The sequence below is a fragment of the Saccopteryx bilineata genome, chromosome 12 (genome assembly GCF_036850765.1).
Source record: "Saccopteryx bilineata isolate mSacBil1 chromosome 12, mSacBil1_pri_phased_curated, whole genome shotgun sequence".
NCBI lineage: Eukaryota > Metazoa > Chordata > Mammalia > Chiroptera > Emballonuridae > Saccopteryx > Saccopteryx bilineata.
In genome coordinates this window covers 27,649,535-27,668,629 of record NC_089501.1, presented here as the reverse complement: position 1 = coordinate 27,668,629, position 19,095 = coordinate 27,649,535, and the positions used below count along the sequence as shown (strand labels likewise).

The following is a 19,095-nucleotide window of genomic DNA, read 5'->3' as shown; positions in this document are numbered from 1 at the left end:
CACTGCTAACCCCTGAAGAAGTCAATGATTACTTTTTGCACTCGAGATTCTGAGATAATGACACTGGAGTTGTAATAAAATTTCGGTCATTTTATCCTAAGAAAAAAGTTGATGCTGTTATCTGTCATGCCACCAGAATGTTGTGGAATTTACTGAGCAGCCAGTTTGTATTTGGTTATGTTTGTCTAATATAAGCTCAATATAGGCCGTCAAACAGCGGTACAGGGAATGTTGTATTACTACATTATTCCCAGAAATGTGTTCCTGGGAATAATGGATTCCTTTGTCTAATGTTAGCCATCTTGGTGGGGCTCTGTAGCTCCAGGTTCAGTCCTTATCTATGATGCCAAGTCATGGATTTCCAAAACCTGTGGCATTTAATCTCCTGTATCAGTGGGATTATTTGAGATTCTTCCCGTCTTGACCTCACCAACAAGACTTCAGCTATACAGATGATGAAGTAAGGGATAAAAAAGAAAACAATGCATGGATTTAGAGAGTTCACAAGTTGAAAAAAATCTCAACTACCCACCCAATCAGCACAAGCACACTGACTGCATGTATACTCTTCACCAGTAGAGGGAGAGGTAGTATATCGTGTTTATTCAAGATCAGAATATTAGAAAGTGTAAGAGAAAAAAAAAAGAGTAATTAATACTCTAAAGGATTTTTGCTCTAGTGGTCATTCCTACTTCAAACTTTCAATGGATCCTAGGTTATAGTAAGTTTAATCTTCACTCAGTGTATCCTTAACATTCACATTTTATCCTAAAAGTTCTTACTATAATTGCATATCACTACACTTTTAAAAATTTAGGTCTACTCCAAACAATGAAAACCTCATGAATATAGTAGTTGGAATATATGAATATAGCAGAGATATATATATTTTTAATTAAAAATTATTTATTCATTTTAGAGAGGAGAAGAGAGAGAGAGAGAGAGAGAGAGAGAGAGAGAGAGAGAGAGAAGGGGGAGGAGCTGGAAGCATCAACTCCCATATGTGCCTTGTCCAGGCTAACCCAGAGTTTTGAACCAACGACCTAAGTGTTCTAGGTCGATGCTTTATCCACCATGCCACCACAGGTCAGGCAATATATATTTATGAATATACTTTAAATATATATAGAACTATTAAAACTACCACACAAGACTATTTTCAGGTCTTTCTAAGTGTAGTGAACCCCACCTTGGCAAATTCAAATTGTTTTAAGCTCACCGGAATGTGCCCTGCTCATTTTCATATGGTCTGGGATGTGGGAACCAACAAGAAACAGTTTTAATTATATTTAGAAGCTAAAGAGATGATTTTTCTGATCTGTACACAAAGATCTGTAAGATTCTGTGATTTACTATGTTCTGATATTAAGTCATACACAACAACATGGATGGACACGGAAACTATTATATATATTAAGTGAAATAAGCCAGGCAGAAAAAGAAAAATAACATATGACTTCACTCATTTGAGGAATCCAAGGAACACTGTGAACTGAGGAATGGAATTGAGACAGAGGAGAGATCAAAGGGGCCAGAGGAAAAGAGGACAGAGGGAAAGGGGATGACAGGATGGGATCAGCCTGAAGGGAAGGGGGGAGGGTGTTATGAGGAGGGGGGCAAGGGAGATGTTGAGGGGAATATGGGGGAGGGGGAATGTATTCGGGGCAACACTAGAATCTATGTAAACACAATAAATGAAAATCAATTTAAAAAAAGTTATATACAAAAAAATGTTGACGGTGAGGCTGCCTGAAGCTCACTAACATGGCCCCTTTGAATGAAGTGTCAGCCCATTCAATGAAAACTAGGAGTCAGTGGGCTGTTACCACACACTAATTTCCTGTGCTGGTGTCAACTCTAAAATGTAAACGACTACAACAAAAACAACTGATATGCATATATAAAAGGTTTTAAAAATCAATGACAAGTGGCTTGGACCCAGAAATATAGAATATAAATTTCTTGAGACCCAGATTAAAGACAATACATTAACTTAAATATGTGTTAAGAGACTATATACTTACACTGAGGTTCCTAACAATTTCTTCAGAATTAACTGTTTAAAAGAGAGATATATAAATCACATTACAATTGATACTTGGTAACTACAAAAAAATGTGAACAACTCAAGTGAATTCAACACATACATTTATTAATGATTATGATCTGTTAAATTAAGTAAAAATTATTTTAAGCAAAAATTATTTCAACATTTAAGAATGAAGTAGGCCCTGGCCGGTTGGCTCAGCGGTGGAGCGTCGGCCTAGCGTGTGGAGGACCCGGGTTCGATTCCCGGCCAGGGCACATAGGAGAAGCGCCCATTTGCTTCTCCACCCCTCCGCCGCACCTTCCTCTCTGTCTCTCTCTTCCCCTCCCGCAGCCAAGGCTCCATTGGAGCAAAAGATGGCCCGGGCGCTGGAGATGGCTCTGTGGCCTCTGCCCCAGACGCTAGAGTGGCTCTGGTCGCAACATGGCGACGCCCAGGATGGGCAGAGCATCGCCCCCTGGTGGGCAGAGCGTCGCCCCCTGGTGGGCGTGCCGGGTGGATCCCGGTCGGGCGCATGCGGGAGTCTGTCTGTCTCTCCCTGTTTCCAGCTTCAGAAAAATGAAAAAAAAAAAAAAAAAAAGAATGGAGTAGACTATATTTTAACTCAACAGAATTAGGTATTACTATAGCCTTTCTAAGCTGACTGAACTTCAACATGGGAATTTCTCATTTGCTTTAGTGTGGTCTTCCCGAGAAGCCGGAAGAGGGGCCTGGGAACCCTACACCCTCAGAATAGGGGGCCATGGTTGTTTACTTTCAGGGTTACTATTTTCTCCCCTGTATGGATATCTTCATACTTACAGCTATAAAAGTCCTGAGGAATATTACGAGCTCTGATGCGGGGGGAAGGCCCTTGATACATGTAGAAGTTTATTTGGGGAAAGTAATCAGTCATATATTCCACCTGGTCACAATAAGTCTGAGCCATTCCTGAAATTAAAAAAAAAAAATTGTATACTGAATGTATAAAGATGGTTGCAATTGGTTGTCTTTAATACTGTCAAATAGGAGACATTTTATATTATAGATCACAAACAAAGTTGCACTGAAAACCTTAATGGTAGACCTTGAAAATCCCGGCAGTGAAGGAGAAGGCTCGTGTTATAGGGGAAGACTAGACAGGAAATATAAATAGATCACTTGTTCAATGTGGATTAATTCAAGTCATTTTGAAGAAAATCCTCTATGGGAAGCAAATAAGATTTTATAATATCTAATTTGTACCTATATTTTTTAATTTTAAAAAAGTAACATGCATTGTTTACAAAAGAGTACAGGAAGGGAATAAATGCTGGAGGGTATTTATGTTTCATAAGTGTATTATTGAACTACATAGCCACAAGTGCTCTAAAATCAATTTGGTTGTTAAACTGTTCTATTTGAAGATTCTTCAGACTGCTCTAAATTTTAATTTTTATTCTTTTTTATATTTATTTTTATATTTTATAATTTCTTTTAACATAATATGCATTAAAATATTTCCTTTAATTTTAAAACAGCAGGCCAAGGATTAAGGAATCTTTTTAGAAATGTTTAAAGTTACCATGTTTCATATTATCTGTGTCCTAAAATATAAACAACAGTCGTGCAGACATGCTCCCTTCCTCTTCTCCCCACTACCCGGTCCTCCATAGCTGTTGCAGAGCACTGAGTACCCGCCCAGGGAAGACAGTTCTGGCCATTCTATCCAGAAAGGGTCCATTACTGCTTTCTGCACTTTTGAATACGCCATATCTTGTAATAAAGTACTCTACATTAAATAAGTAAGCACTTATAAAATATTTGTTGACCCTGGTCAGGTAAATCAGTTGGTGAGAGTGTCCTTCCCATATACTGGGGTTGTAGGTTCAATCCCCAGTCAGGGCACATACAGGAATCAACCAAGAATAAATTGGTGGAAAAATAAGGCAATGTTTCTCTCCCTTTCTCTCTTTCTCTCTCCCTTTCTGTCTCTCTTTCTCTCTCTCCCCTCTTCCTCTCTTTCTCTAAAATCAATAAATAAAAATAAATATTGAGTGACTGAGTACTTTAAAATTGTGTGAGAGGTTGGAAGGTATGGCAATTGTCCTCCTTATTTAACATTCAGGGTAAGCATAATAAAGGAGTTTACCTCAGATAGACAGATGTGAAGTGACAGGGACTTTATAGAACTCTGTTCACATAACTAAAAAGTAATCCACAGTACATGATAAAACTAGTCAATATTGCAAACTATAGTGAATCTATAGGAACGAATCACCTGCTGATAAGAAGCTTCCCCCAAAACCACTTTTTTATAATAATCTGACCACATCCATTAAGTACTACTAACTCCATTTTTACATACATACATACATACATACATACATACATAACTGTATGGATGGATTTTCAGAAGAAATATTACAATAATTAAACTACAAATATAAATTTTAGTCCTTTATTCATAACCAATTATCCAAAAATTCACTCTTTGCTTACTCAGCAACTTCTAGGTCTAGAAGTACAGATTTTAATATATCACTATTATTTTTGTAAGCTATAATCAATGATAAAACATAATTTGTTTAAAAAGAAAGCATACCATGATCAGCCAAAAGGATTATATTGACACAATTGTCTAAGTTTCGCTGTTTTAGACCTTCCATCAACATTCCAAAAGCATTATCTACTGACTGTAAGGCTTGAATAACCTACAGGAAAAAAAAAAATTGAAGTGAAGGTTGTCTTCCTGAATTAAGGTTTAATTAACCAACTTATTATCTGAGTAAAAATTAAATATATTTTTTCTTCTCTGAAATTGCTCGTATTTTAAATAGGACATCAGAGACCAGCACCCAGGTTACCACATTTACCAAATACCAATTCCCTAAATTTCTATAGACAGAAAATTAAACCGTGTTTCCTACATAGGAAGACGAACTACTGTCCAGTAAATATCTGCGAAAATTGTTCAACCTCAACAAACATTACTCAACTGCAGCAGAAGTTTTCATGATACTCCCAGTGTGGGGGAGGGGGACCTACAGAAACGGCTCTGTGAACCGAAGTGTGAACACGCATTCGGGAAGATCATGCAACAGTAAAATGATGTGTAATCAGAGAGTTATAAGGGAGCACATCCTGTTATACTATAATAATTTCACTTCTGGACACTTGTCCTAAATAAACACTTATAGTACAAATAGAGATTCACACACAAAGCTAATCATCATATTACTGTGTTAGAATTTAAATTCAAAAAGAACAAATCATGTCATATCTTTAAGAGGGCATTCATGACAGCCATTAAAAAATTATTTTTAAAGAACAAGGGCATTAAAAAATTAATGGCCTAGGAAAATGATTACAGTACAATGTCAAACATAAAAAATTAAAATCAAATTATCCACACTTTAAAATTTTTTTATTAATACAATATTGCATAATCCTGATTTTTAAAAAAATCTATTTAGCATTTTTTTAGTAAACACAAATGGAAAAAAAGTGAAAAAGAAACAGATCAAGGTGCTATCAAGAGCAATTGTCTCTAAATAGTAATTTGGAGTTTATTTTTATTTATTGTCCATTCTTTTGTGTTTTTTATTTTTCTACAGTTTATCAGTATAGTACATTGAACTGACTTAAGTTTTAAATAGATAACTTTTAAATGGAATCACTTTATTTTTTTTTTTTCAGTGAATAAGAAAGTGTAATAGCCATGGATTTAGGGGAAAATATTTCATCTCTCTTAGTACCATAATAATAAGGATTGCCCACCTCCTTTTTTTCTGTTTTGAAAAAGAATTATATTAGCATCTTTCTGTTAAGAGTTTTTAATAAGGCCCATGCCGGTTGGCTCAGTGGTAGAGCGTCGGCCTGATGTGCAGGAGTCCCGGGTTTGATTCCCAGCCAGGGTACACAGGAGAAGCGCCCATCTGCTTCTCCACCCCTCCCCCTCTCCTTCCTCTCTGTCTCTCTCTTCCCCTCCCGCAGCCAAGGCTCCACTGGAGCAAAGTTGGCCCAGGCGCTGAGGATGGCTCCATGGCCTCTGCCTCAGGCGCTAGAATGGCTCTGATTGTGGCAGAGCAACGCCCCAAGATGTGCAGAGCATCGCCCCCTGGTGGGCATGCTGGGTGGATCCCGGTTGGGTGCATGCGGGAGTCTGTCTGACTGCCTCTCCATTTCCAACTTCGGAAAAATACACACACACACACAAAAAAAGAGAGTTTTTAAATAGTTGGTTAATTAATAACTCAGATAATAAGTTAGTTTTACTCATTCATGAGTGGTGCTATAGGAGCTTCCAGTTTTAGAGACAAGGAAATTGGAGGTTTAAAGAAGTGAAGTAACGTATTCATGGTCCCACCATTAGTAAGGGACAGAGAAGCCCTTGAACACAACCATCCTAACCTACCGATAAACCCATCACTCCAAGATGTTTTCCTGACCCTCATTCTTAGGGTGACCATCCACTCTGGTTTGCCAGTGAGAGCCAGTTTCCACCTGTTGTCATGACATGGTTATGTCCTTTTACACAGAGTCACCCTACAAACTCCTCCGACTACACTTAGAGCCCCTCCACCTCTGTCCTTGCCCAGCATCGGGGCATTCGGCTTCTGTTGGACTCTCCGCAGTTTTGAAATCGTCTGTGCCTGTGACTGCCTCCCCAGGACAGCATGTGCCCCTCCAGGAAAGGGACGGGGCAGCCGACCTCCTCCCAGCCTTCATAAGCACAGTCTTCACAAAGTACGCCCTCCACAGGAGGCACATTTTACTGAATGCTAAGTGACTGAATGCCAACCCCAACTCTAGCCCAGCCAAAGGGGTTAGCCCCGGTTATTATTCTTCCCGTTGTCATAGTGTCAATTTGTCTAGCCATCTGTCCTTTCACCTGTCTGCCTATTTGTTCATTCTCTGTGATCCTCTAATGTGCTCAGCTCCATCCTTGATCAGGCCACTTGTGAACTTTTTTCCTTCTGTTATTCAGAGGACAACCTTCTAACCAGCCCCAGCCCTCATCCCACACAGCTCGTTTAGGACCTCCTCAAAGACCTCTCGTGGCACCTTGGTTTTTTCCTTTGCAGCACTTTTCATAATTATACTTAAAACATTTTTGGGGGTGCTAAACTAGAGCACTGATTAAAAGAAAAAATGGTGCTTAAAATTAAGTCAACTATAGGGGTCAGATAAATGCAGATTATAGCATACTTTCTAAAGTGATGAATTATATCAGATATGGATAACAATTAAAATAGTAAAGGAGAAAAAGTAAATATGCTTCAGATAGTTACTGAGCCATTCACTGTCAGAATAACCTGATTAAGTGTTAAATCCTGTGCTACCGTTTAGAGTGGTATTGGAATACAAAGAGACCAAGGGTTCAAGTGGTAAGAACGAGCTGGGCCTTAAATTAGAAATCATTTTGGCTTAATGGAAAGGAAGAGAAAAGGCATTTTTGATAAAGAGCCAAGTCATGCTGCCAGAATAAATATACTTGCTTTCCAATTGAGGACAATTGTTAAATGAGTTTCCACGGTGGGGGGACATGCCATACTCATGAGGGCTTTTACAGCTTTATATCAGTGGATTTTAGAAGAAAGGCCACCTTTTTTATTTTTAAGTAACATTGAACTATATTTCTGTAGTAAAAGCTTAACAGAATAGTTTAGATAGTGAATGAACTAATGTTAAAAAAGGTTACTTCAATTACAATGGGAGACCAGGAGGGGAATAACTCTACCTGAGGCAATAATATATTAGCTCCAATCCCAAGGAATTTATAAATGGGTGCTGGGCATGAATAGACAGCTGGTTAACCCACCATGGACTTGCAGATGACTTCATGTGAAATGGGTTACATTAACATGTTGAATTGGCCCATGCATTTGGGCTTAAGCCAGAGACCTTGGACTTCAAGCCAGTGACCATGGGGTCATGTCTATGATCCCGCACTCAAGCCAGCAACCCTGCGCTTAAGCTGGCTACCTTGGGGTTTTGAACCTGAGTCCTCTGCATCCCAGGGTGATGCTCTATCCACTGTGCCACCACCTGGTCAGGCTTGATACCCTTTTTTAGATGTTTAACTATTTTGAAGAAAATAAGGCAGATAGTTTTTTTCAGAATTAACTATTTTTATCTTCTCATGTATATATGAAATATATTTGCATGCAGTAGGAATTAAAGAATACCACTTTGTTTTATGATTTGACATTTCTATATTAAAATAAACAAAGAAACGAACTACTTACTTGGGCACTGACTGGTCCAGCTCTATGTCCTGCAGAGTCAGGCTGCTCCACATATAGTGTATAAAAACTGGGTCTTAGGGTGAAATTAAAACACAGAAAGACATTAATTTGGCATAAACGATAGGTTGGATTTGGGAAGTTTGTAAATCTAGAACTTTGTGGCATTTTTCTTCTTATTTTCTCTGGCTTTCTTCTATTCATCCAGGTCCAGAGGTTCCACTTGGCCCCAGCAGGGATAATCTCCAAATGGAAATTAAATAAGACTTTCCAGATGGAAGTGTAGATCTGACTCAGTAACAAAAAGATCTGTCTGTTCTTGCCTGTTAAGACGCCTGTTGGTATGCCTCAACCGTTTATAGTTCCAGGTTTCTCACTTTCCGTTGGCTCTTCGCCCACTCTGGTCATCCCTTCCTCGTCTGGTTCTGATGCACTATTGACCTGGAGCTCCCTCCCGGATGCCCTGCCTCCAGCCTGTTGCTACGACCTTGCGCTGGCACTGTGGGCTCCCGGAGTCAGTGCTGAAGCCTGAGTTTCAGGCCCACTCACACTCTGCTCTCAGTCCACAGCTGGTTCTGTGATATTGGCCTCTGCTCTCTCTCTATCGTCCCATAGTGTCAACCAATTCTCAAGAGCAAAAAGTCAACTGCACTCACTCAGGAATAATTCTTTGAAAGTGCCAATTACAAGAAAATATCATTTCTTTTTCAAAGATGGTCACTAAAGTAAAGAAATAATTTTTATCTTATACCCAGAAAGATCCCACTGTGCCCACACTCCTCTGATGTTACCTTTCAGCTTTGGGCAGGTCCAGCCATTTTAACAATGTAGAGATCCTCTTTTCGAATGGGACACTACTGCAAAGTGGAATAAATAATTTTTTAAATTAATCAAATCAGGAATAATACTATTATCAGAAAGGCAAGTTAATAGTTTCAGATATCCATTTTGTGTACAAATAAATATGATTAAAATACAGATAGAGTTTCAGTATTACTGAAAGGGATTTCTGTTCTTAATACTCGTGTAGAAATACACTTGCTTCGCTATAAATTAAGTATAGTTTTCTTTCTTTCTCATCTTTATGTCCTTTAATTTTCCCCCAAGTATAAAATAAAAGATCAGTAATTATTATCCATTCATTTAATTTCTTTTCTGTATTTCTTTCTTTCTTTTGTACATTTATATAAGCTTCTGTTGTCAAACACTTTTTGTCCATGTTGAACAGAATTGAGGAGAGAGCAAGTCAAAGATGTTTTTCTTCCTTGAGATCACACTCTCTCAGAAGAAGACAAATAATAAACAAGAAACTTCATACATAAATTATATATTGTACTAAAAATAAAATGCTACAAAAACTAGAGAGATGAGCAGAGAAAAGGACACTGAGAAACTGAGGAGGGTGGTTTGGAATTTCAAATCTCAGTGTGATCAGACTAAGACAAAATTGAGAAGGTAATTGCTGAGCAATGGCCTGAAAGAAGTGCGGGAACAAGCCAGGAAGACGCAAGGAGTGAGATGACCTCCTGATGGAAGGAATAGCAGCTCAAAACCCCAACAGCGGCAGCAAGCCTTGTGTCCTCAGGCCGACTGAGAAGGGCAGTGAGGCTCAAGCAGAGTGAGCACCAGGGAAGTAGTGAGAGAGGAGGTCTGAGGGGTGGGATGAGGAACAGTGCAGTCATACACACCACATAGGGGCCTGGAGGCTTTTACTCGGAACGAAAAGGGGGCCTTCGAAGTTTTAGGTGCAAAAGAGTATTATAGTTGGATGGACCTGTCTGTTTTTGTTTGTTTTTTTGTTTTGTTTTGTTTTTTTAAGCAGATTCATGCTGGTAGATTGAGAATAGTTTTTAGTGGACAAGAACATAGAAGCAGGGAGATATATAAAGAAGCAACAAAAATAATAAGGCCAAAGATGATGACAGCTCAAACCAGAGTGCTAATGTTGGAGTGATACAAAGTTCTCAGACAGCACATATTTCCTATCAGAGCTACAAGCATTTACTGACAGACTGGATGAGGAGTGTTAGAGGAGGAATCAATGATGACTTTGAGAATTTGGGCTCCCAGACTGGAAGTACAGTATCACCATCAATATTAAAACTGAAAAAGAAAAAAAAAAGATGCTAATCATTCTTGTTGAAATGGGGTCATATCTGCAAGGGTTTCACTACCTGTTGTAAGGTACATATATGGTAGGAAAGGAGCCATTGATAGCCACTTCTGATCCTGGCCAAAAGTAGGTTCCAGCTTTTAAGCCTTGATACATTGCTGTCAGCCAGATCTATAAGAAGAGAAAATTTAAGTACAAGTCAAGAGGACATTCAGTTTGAGTAGAAATGGTGCCACTTATGAAAAACCACATGATATTAAGAGCTTCACATTTTAATTAGTTGTTAAAATGTGTCTCTGTTGCAGTTAAAAAATATAATTATCCAGGGATCAACCTGAAAAATAAAAAATATGGTAAGATGGTAAGAAAGAAGATCATTTTTTTTCAAATTGGTAAACTTATAGTTTCTCTTTTCCTTTTAAAGAATTACAAAATAGAATGGGGGGGGAATAACAAATAATCTTTCCAAGTAGTTTCTAGATTGATACATTTATAAATACAAAACCCAAGATTCACCAGAAGGTCATTTAGTTGAACAATCATAAACATTTAAAAAATTATAAATAGTGGTTAATTCTCCCCCCACCTCGCACCTTCCCCATCCTTAAAATTAGAAAGATAATGTAAAGCTCAAAGCCAGGAGAGGAGAGGGATACCCTCTCTCTGGGAAATGGAGGTTATGTTGGTGGCTGGTGGCATGTGTGGAATGCTACATACTGGTTGCCCTTTCCACCACGCTGGGTCGTCTTTCTCCTTTGAAGAAAGTGAAAAGTTCTTGTTGAGGGTTACATCATACATATTGTTGTCAATGATGCCATGTGATTCTGGATATAAGCCCTAAAATAAGAATTTCAAAACAGGATTTAAGATAAAATAACATATACTATTATATCTAAGTTGAAATATCTAAATTGAAATAGCAAAGATCTAGAGCTCATGATTTGGAAGAATGTCTATACATTCTAATATAAAACCCCTGAATCTGATCTCACAATATATATCTATTTCCACCATGACCCATAGCAACAAATGAATGATATTAGTTAGATGGTTTGTGTTGATGGTATTACTATAACCCTTGTGTAATTAATAACTACTTGTTAAATAAGGTTTTTCAAATTACAGTAAAGATGAACAACTGGTTATATTGACAATAATATCAAGAAATTTACTACATAGAAACTTTTAAGTATCAAATTCTCCTGCCTAATGGATTGAAGTATGTTACTAGCATATTAAAAGAAAGCCTTCCAAGTCTCTAGTCATCTTCCCTTCCATCCATCCATCAATTCAATTATCCTTTCAATCCAATCAAATATTTATTTAATCATTCTACACATTTTCATTGAATATCTATGATATCCCATTCAGTTTTATAACTTTCAGATATTTCAGAACATTAATACATATGAATATGAATACATATATTTTGTCAATCAATAGCAATTATAATATATAATTTCTTATCTATATATACACAAATGTATATATTATATATTCTGATGAATATTTTTATATATACACAGTCATTTTTTTTTTATTCATGGCAGTGTGTTGTATGAAGTTGTTGTCAACACTAAATAACTATGCCATTGCTCTTAGGGAAACAGCAAGGTTAGGTTCCTGTGAGGCTCTGGTCACAACAATTTTGTCTACTGATCAATACTTAATCTTGCTTTATGTTTATTTCTGTTTAAATATATATTATTTAATATGTGTTGTTGTTCACAATAACTCATGCTTGAAAGAAGCTTATTTAACATACATGTTTTCTCTGTAAGATGCATCCTGCCTTCTTGCTCTTAGGAACCCTAACAGCATTTCAGCACCACACTTGAAGGACATTTTAAACAGCAAAATACCAACAAAAAGCACAAACATGCAAAAAACATGGTACTAAGTAGACAACAGACTCTGAAAACAGTGTTTACAGTCTGAGAGCTAAAACAAGGAGTCAGAGTCAGGGTGTCACCTTGCTAGACCTCAGCTGGGAACACATGAACTGGGCAACTCAAATTTTTTGCTGCTCTACAAATGCTTTCAAATGACTGAATTGAAATGCTTTCAAATGACTGAATGTATCACAAGTACTGATTTGGGATTCAAAAAGCTTTTAACAAGTAGGTGAATCTGCACATATAAGCTCTGCAAATATATAACACATATATGTGTACACATACACACATATAATTACCTAAGGATTATAATTTGAATAATGTATAATTACTGTACTACAGCAATGAAAGACTAAATGCAAAAGAGTAAAAAACTCAGTTATGGCTTTGGCAATAAAGGCTGAGGCAGAGGTCTCTTTAAGAAGTGTTCTAAATCTATAAATGTCAAATAACTTAATTTTCCCTTGAGTTCATTTTGATCATTTCACTATGTCTTTTCATATATTGAAGAGAATTTACTTGCTTTATCTAAATATAACCAGTATTAATTTATTTATGAAACAGAAACTTTATCAAGTTAAATATAATGAAAGGACTAGGAAAGAAAAACTTTTCCACATCAAAGTGACTGTCCTCACTTATTGCCTACCATTCCCAGCAGACCTTCAGATAAGTGCAGAGCAATCAAAAGATCAGAGGAGAATGAGATTTCTCATGGCCAAGAGGCTACCAGGCCTCTGACAAAAGTGAGTTACCCTAATCCCTAGACACTCACTCAAAGTTATCACCTACCACTGGATTGGCCTCATGCTGACCCTTCCTAGTCTGAATTATGCCACAAAATATAACCACGTGTGCTTGTGAACTGTGGGTCATGGACTCTCCCGGTTCTATCTAAGCGTGTTTGGTCGTGTGGTCAGTTGCCTGTTTGTGGCCTGTCCGTCTTCCAAGGGCCAAGCACTTACCGTGACAATGCTGTAATGGTTGGGAAAGGTCTTGGTTGGATAGACAGATCTCAGGTATTTTGAATGAATCCCACATGTTTCTGCAACAACATACAGTGAGAAATTAAGGAGTTGTTACTGCCTCAGAAGTTATTTGGATAACTAAAAATCTGAACAGAAAACTTTCCCAGAGGAATAGAAAACTAACAAGTGGATTGAAGGTGGCAGAGGTTGAAATTCTGATGCCTAGAATTCCTCTATTCCAAAAAATGTTTATTTTTAAGAGAGGAGTGAGCTAAGTCAAAAATTCACAAAATATTTTTCTGTAAAGAGCCAGATAACAAATATATTATTCTTTTCAAGTCCCTATGACCCCTATTGTCATAGCTCAGACTCTGCTCTTGAGACCCAAAAGCATCCACGGACAAGATAAAACAAATAAGCATGGCCGTGTTCCAATAACACTTTATTTATGGCTAATGAAATTTGAATTTTACATAAATTTTACTTTACACAAAATATTCTCTTTCTTAACCATTCAAGAATTTAAAACAATTATTAGCATTCAGCAGATCATACAAAAATGGGTAGGGTAGGCTGGATTTGGCCCATGGGCCACAATTTACTAAGCTAAACATTCAAATTATACACTGAGCTAAACATTTAAATTATACACAGCAGCTTTGTTTGCTTTTGCTGCTCTCCTCTTTCTGGCCTAAATCATTACATTAGAGTTTTTATATAACATTTACATCTCAGCTAATAGTTCTTATATGTAAAGTATCCAATGTAACAAAAGTCAACACAACTATTTGGTAACTAAAATGGAATTTGACTTGTATAAATGAATAAGCCCATGTCACATAGTAATGTTTACAAAATGAGCTAATTATTTTCAGTACAGTTTCCATTTGGTAAGTGAAGTTTCCTGTAATATGTTTTTCACAAAGCATGGCATTAATTTTGCTTTCAATTGTTCTGTTGTTTTCTTTTTGTGTAATAACCCTGCTGAAGGAGGTCAGAACCATTAGAGCTTTGCTATTTCCTCTGTAGCAGTGAAGTATAAGACGTTTTTCATACTTTTAAAATCCTGCCGACTCTATTCTAAAAGAAAGCTTCACCATAATAGGTTCTACTTAGGTCACAATAAAAAAGTGCAAATGATTGTTGTCCAGAAACTAACAAACTTTGCAGCTTGAAATAATGAATGTTTTCTCAGATATGTTTGGAGTTAGTCTCCTTCGCAGCCTCTAGTTCAATGTTTCAATATGATCCAGGAACTTCTTTCAGAATTTTCTTGGGATCCATATCAAGCCTATTAAGTAAGGCCTGCTGGGGATGAAAGGTTGGGTGGAAAGTGAGGAAAAGGGAGCTCAAAAATAAAATCTACATTTTTAATAAGCAACCCAAGATATACTTAAGTTTGAGGGCTGCTCTAGGAACTGACTCATGAGGTATAATTAAAGAGTAAAATGCCTTTTTTTTTTTTAGTCAATACTGCCAATAGAGAAATCTTGTCCTCACTCACGGAAAGACACATCGAATATTGTTAAGAAGTTATATAATTAGAAAATGAAAGAAGATATAATCCACTTCTATAATTAAAATAATTTAAGTGGGGAAAAACATCATACAATAAACAAAGAGATTAAGTCAGTTTCTGTTTTTATTTCCTTGTACATGAGTGACATGGTCAACTTTTTTTAATATTTATTGCATTTAAAGAGAGAGGAAGGGAGAAAGAAAGACAAACATTGAATTGTTGTTCCACTTATTTATGCATTTATTGGTTGATTCTTGTATGTTACGTGACCAGGGATTAAACCTGCAACCTTGATGTATCAGGACAAAACTGAGCTACCCAGCCAAGACTGACACAATCAAATTCCTAAATGCCTAAAGGCAGAGTGTTAAGTAAAATACAAACTATGGTATGTATAATGTGAAAATATGACACTTCTTTAGTTCAAGTGTCTTATACTGGACACACCTCCTGACTAGCACAGACTCAGACCACCATTTTGGATCCCCTGCCTTTGAACCAGAGCTATTATAGAACTTACAGAATACAAGATCTTTTACCACTGCTTTTTTCCAGATGTTAGGAATCTAAATTAGGATGAAATAGAATAACTCTGGAAGAACACACAATAAATCACCAAGAGTAGTTGCTTCTCCAGAGAAAAACTAGGAAGACTTAGAAAAAGAGAGTTTTGTTGTTGTTGGTTGGTTGGGGTTTTTTTTTTTTACTATAAACTCTTTAATAAATTTTTAAAAGTTTATCATTTGCATAGTTTACTCCTTAAGAAAACAATTTTTAAATCAAAGCACCAACCAAAATATTTGAAAATATAAATGAGGGAAACATATATCCATAGAAACTCTCAACTATAAGAAGGAATAGAGACTAAATGGATAAGTAGGTAAAACAACTGAAGACTATAGAGATTGCAGCAAAAGTAGTACTAGAATGGAAGTTTATAGTAACAAATACCTGCATTTAAAAAAAAAAAAAGAAACTTCAAATAACCTAACTTTACACCTCAGAAAAATAAAAGACCAGTGGTGGAGCAGTGGATAGAGCCTTGACACTGAAGTCTCAAGTACAAAATCCTGAGGTCACCGGCTTGAGCATGAGATCATTGACATGATCCCATGGCTGCTGGCTTAAGCCCAAAGGTTGCTGGTTTGAGCCCATGGTCACTGGCTTGAGCAAGGAGTCACTGGCTCTTCTGGAGCCACTATCCTTTCCCTTCCTCCTGTCAAAGCACATTGAAAAGCAATCAATAAACAACTAAAGTGCCACAACTATGAGTTGATTCTTCTCATCTCTTTCCCTTCCTGTCTGTCTGCCTGCCTCTCTCTCTAAAATGTGCACTACAAAACACAAACAAACAAACAAAACCAGAAGAAAAATAAAGAAGAAAAAACAATAAATATTATAGAAGAAATAATTAAAATAGATTAAAAACAATTTTAGTAGTTTCAAAAGACTGAACAAAATTAAACAATATAACCCCCAAAATACAATATATTTTTTAATAACTATAAATTTCTATGTAGTTCTACATGATTCCATACATTGGTGAGACATAAAAACAAGACTAAGAGACATGGACAAGAGTGTGGTGGTTACCGGGGGTGGGGGGAGGAGGGGGCACGGGAGGGAAGGAGGAGAGGGGGAGGGGGAGGGGGAGGGGCACAAAGAAAACTAGATAAAAGGTGACGGAGGACAATCATACTTTGGGTGATGGGTATGCAACATAAGTGAATGACAAGATAATCTGGACATGTTTTCTTTAAATATATGTACCCTGATTTATTGATGGCACCCCATTAACATTAATAAAAATTTATTAAAAAATAAAAAATAAATTTCTATAAAATAAAATGTTTTAAAAATATTTTTTAAGACTTTATTTATTCATTTTAGGGAAAAGAGAAAGAGAGAGAAGGGGAGAAGGAGCAGGAAGCATCAACTCTTATATATGCCTTGACCGAGCAAGCCCAGGATTTCGAACCTGCCACCTCAATGTTTTAGTTCGATGCTTTATCCACTGCACCACCACAGCTCAAGCAAAAATTTATTTTTCAATAAAATCAGAACTGAAAGAGGGAACACTACAACCAATACCCAGAAATAAAAAAGATTATAAATGACTACTATAAACAATTATACTCCACAATGGGAATAACCTAGAAGAAAAGAATAAATTTCTAAAAACAACAACTTACCAAAACTGAATCATGAAGAAACAGAAACTCTGAACAGGCCTATAACTAGTAAGGAAATTTTATCAATAATCAAAAACATTCCAACAAAGAAAAGCACAGAGGCACAGTGGCAAACTCTAACAGATATTTAAAGAACAATTAATGCCTGTCATTTTCAAACTCTCCCAAAAAAACTAGAGAGAAGGAACCACTTCCAAACTCAATTTATGGTATCAGCACTACCCTGATACCAAAGTCAGACAAGGACACCACAAGAAAAGAAAACTACAGGCCAGTATCACTGATGAACACAGACATAACAATCTTCAACAACGCTAGCAAACTGGATTCAACATCACATTAAATGAATCATATACCATGACTAAGTGGCATTTATCCCTGGGCTATATGGATGTTTCAACATAATAAAAATCAATTAATGTGATATAGCATATTAAGGGAATGCAGGATAAAAGTCACATGATAATATATGCAGAAAAATGTTTGATAAAATTCAACACCCTTTCATGACAAAACTCTCAACAAACTAGGTAAAATCATCTAATGTACACTACATACATATTCTTTCAGTAGAAGTGACCATTCTACAGATGAAGAGACAGGGGCACCAATAGGCGAGACAACTTGCCTGTGGTCTCAAACTAGTAACTGCTAAAGCCAGGGTCCAGGTACTTTCATTGCAGAACCAGACACAGATACTGGGATGTTTACCTAATGGAGTACTGGTAGGTGCTGGCTCTGTCCAGTCTACTCAGGCTTCTTTAAGATCCTATCTTTCCTGGTTATATTTGCCTTGCCATGACCCAGTAGGTCTGATCAATGCTGCTTTTGAGACAATAAACATGAACAGATTTCCCGAGGAGAAGATATATTTAAATACAAAACAAATCAAAATAAACAAAAAGATGAACATGCTACAAAAGAAGAAAGGAGGAGCCAACACGTATGAAAATAGATATCATGCAGTAAAGTCATCAGGATTTTGAGAGGTCCTAGGCTAAAACAAACCACTAACATTAAAAGCCAGAAAGAGAGTTGCACCATCTGGAGACTAACTAGGTGTCCTTTCATTTGCATGCCTCCTATTGTAGAAGACTTACTCATTTTATCAATATTAGGCATTAGAGTACTCCATGTCTGTAAATATTCAGCTCTAAATCCATCCATGGAAAACAAAATAACTGGTGGCAGGTCAAATCTAAAAATGGAAAACGAAAAATTAGTTCATTATTTTGATTGTAAAAAAATATTTTCCTGTAATATTTACAATTCTCTAAATTTAAAAAATTCTTAGGATAAAACAATTCTGGGTTAAGTTTTTCTTTTTCTTTTTAAAATTGTTATTTCCATTAACAATCAGTACTTATATTTTAGTAATCTAATAATATGGACACTATTTTTATTTTTTTTATTTTTAAAAAACAGTATTACATAAATTATCTGGGACTTTCAACTTTGAGATCTACTACCTTTTGAGTTCTAGAGTTCAAATAAGTTTGGCTAACCTTCTTTATTTCTAATTACTTCTTGACATTGGCTACCTATGACACTCAGGCATACCATGTATGAAATTTCTCTAGCCCTGAAAGCTTATGACATAGCAGGCAGTGTGCTAAGGAGAAAAGAGAAGGGTTTTGGCCTCAGAAAGACTTAAATTCAATTGTCAACTTCATTCTTTACTATTAAACCCTAAGCAGTTACTCAACCTCTCAAAACTTGACCCTAATCCACTCCCCAATAATTTGGAATCATTACAACATAGCACATTAATACACTGCATCACCTCAAATATATTTAGTATTTTACAATGGTAGATATACATGGAGCTAATTAAATGTTGTTTTACAATAAATGTTACCAGCATGCAAGCAAAGCATTAACAAAACATGACCAGAAATGGGAATCTATATTGCAGATCTCTCACGGTCCTGGCTTTGTCTAAGGAGACAAAAGCAATGGTTACTGAATTCAATGCTCAGTCAAACTCAAAAATTATTAAAGTTGAAATTATTCTATCTTTTGGATTCCAATTGAGGACTCTTAAGAATAGCAATTATGCCTGACCTGTGGTGGCACAGTGGATAAAGCGTCGACCTGGAAATGCTGAGGTCGCCGGTTCAAAACCCTGGGCTTGCCTGGTCAAGGCACATATGGG

At 36.7% G+C, this 19,095-nt stretch overlaps 1 protein-coding gene across 1 annotated transcript in view; it reads right to left on the bottom strand.

The window, feature by feature from the left end:
- Positions 1 to 19,095, bottom strand: part of ENPP3 (ectonucleotide pyrophosphatase/phosphodiesterase 3) — a 77,952-nt gene that overhangs the window by 39,609 nt on the left and 19,248 nt on the right. Inside the window, exons 6-14 of the mRNA XM_066248306.1 lie at positions 18,041 to 18,138; positions 13,227 to 13,306; positions 11,084 to 11,203; positions 10,428 to 10,537; positions 9,045 to 9,110; positions 8,257 to 8,329; positions 4,611 to 4,719; positions 2,849 to 2,977; positions 2,025 to 2,056 (exon numbers count right to left, since the gene is read on the bottom strand). Coding sequence (XP_066104403.1) covers positions 2,025 to 2,056; positions 2,849 to 2,977; positions 4,611 to 4,719; positions 8,257 to 8,329; positions 9,045 to 9,110; positions 10,428 to 10,537; positions 11,084 to 11,203; positions 13,227 to 13,306; positions 18,041 to 18,138 — 817 coding nt within the window. The remainder of the gene's footprint in view (positions 1 to 2,024; positions 2,057 to 2,848; positions 2,978 to 4,610; positions 4,720 to 8,256; positions 8,330 to 9,044; positions 9,111 to 10,427; positions 10,538 to 11,083; positions 11,204 to 13,226; positions 13,307 to 18,040; positions 18,139 to 19,095) is intronic.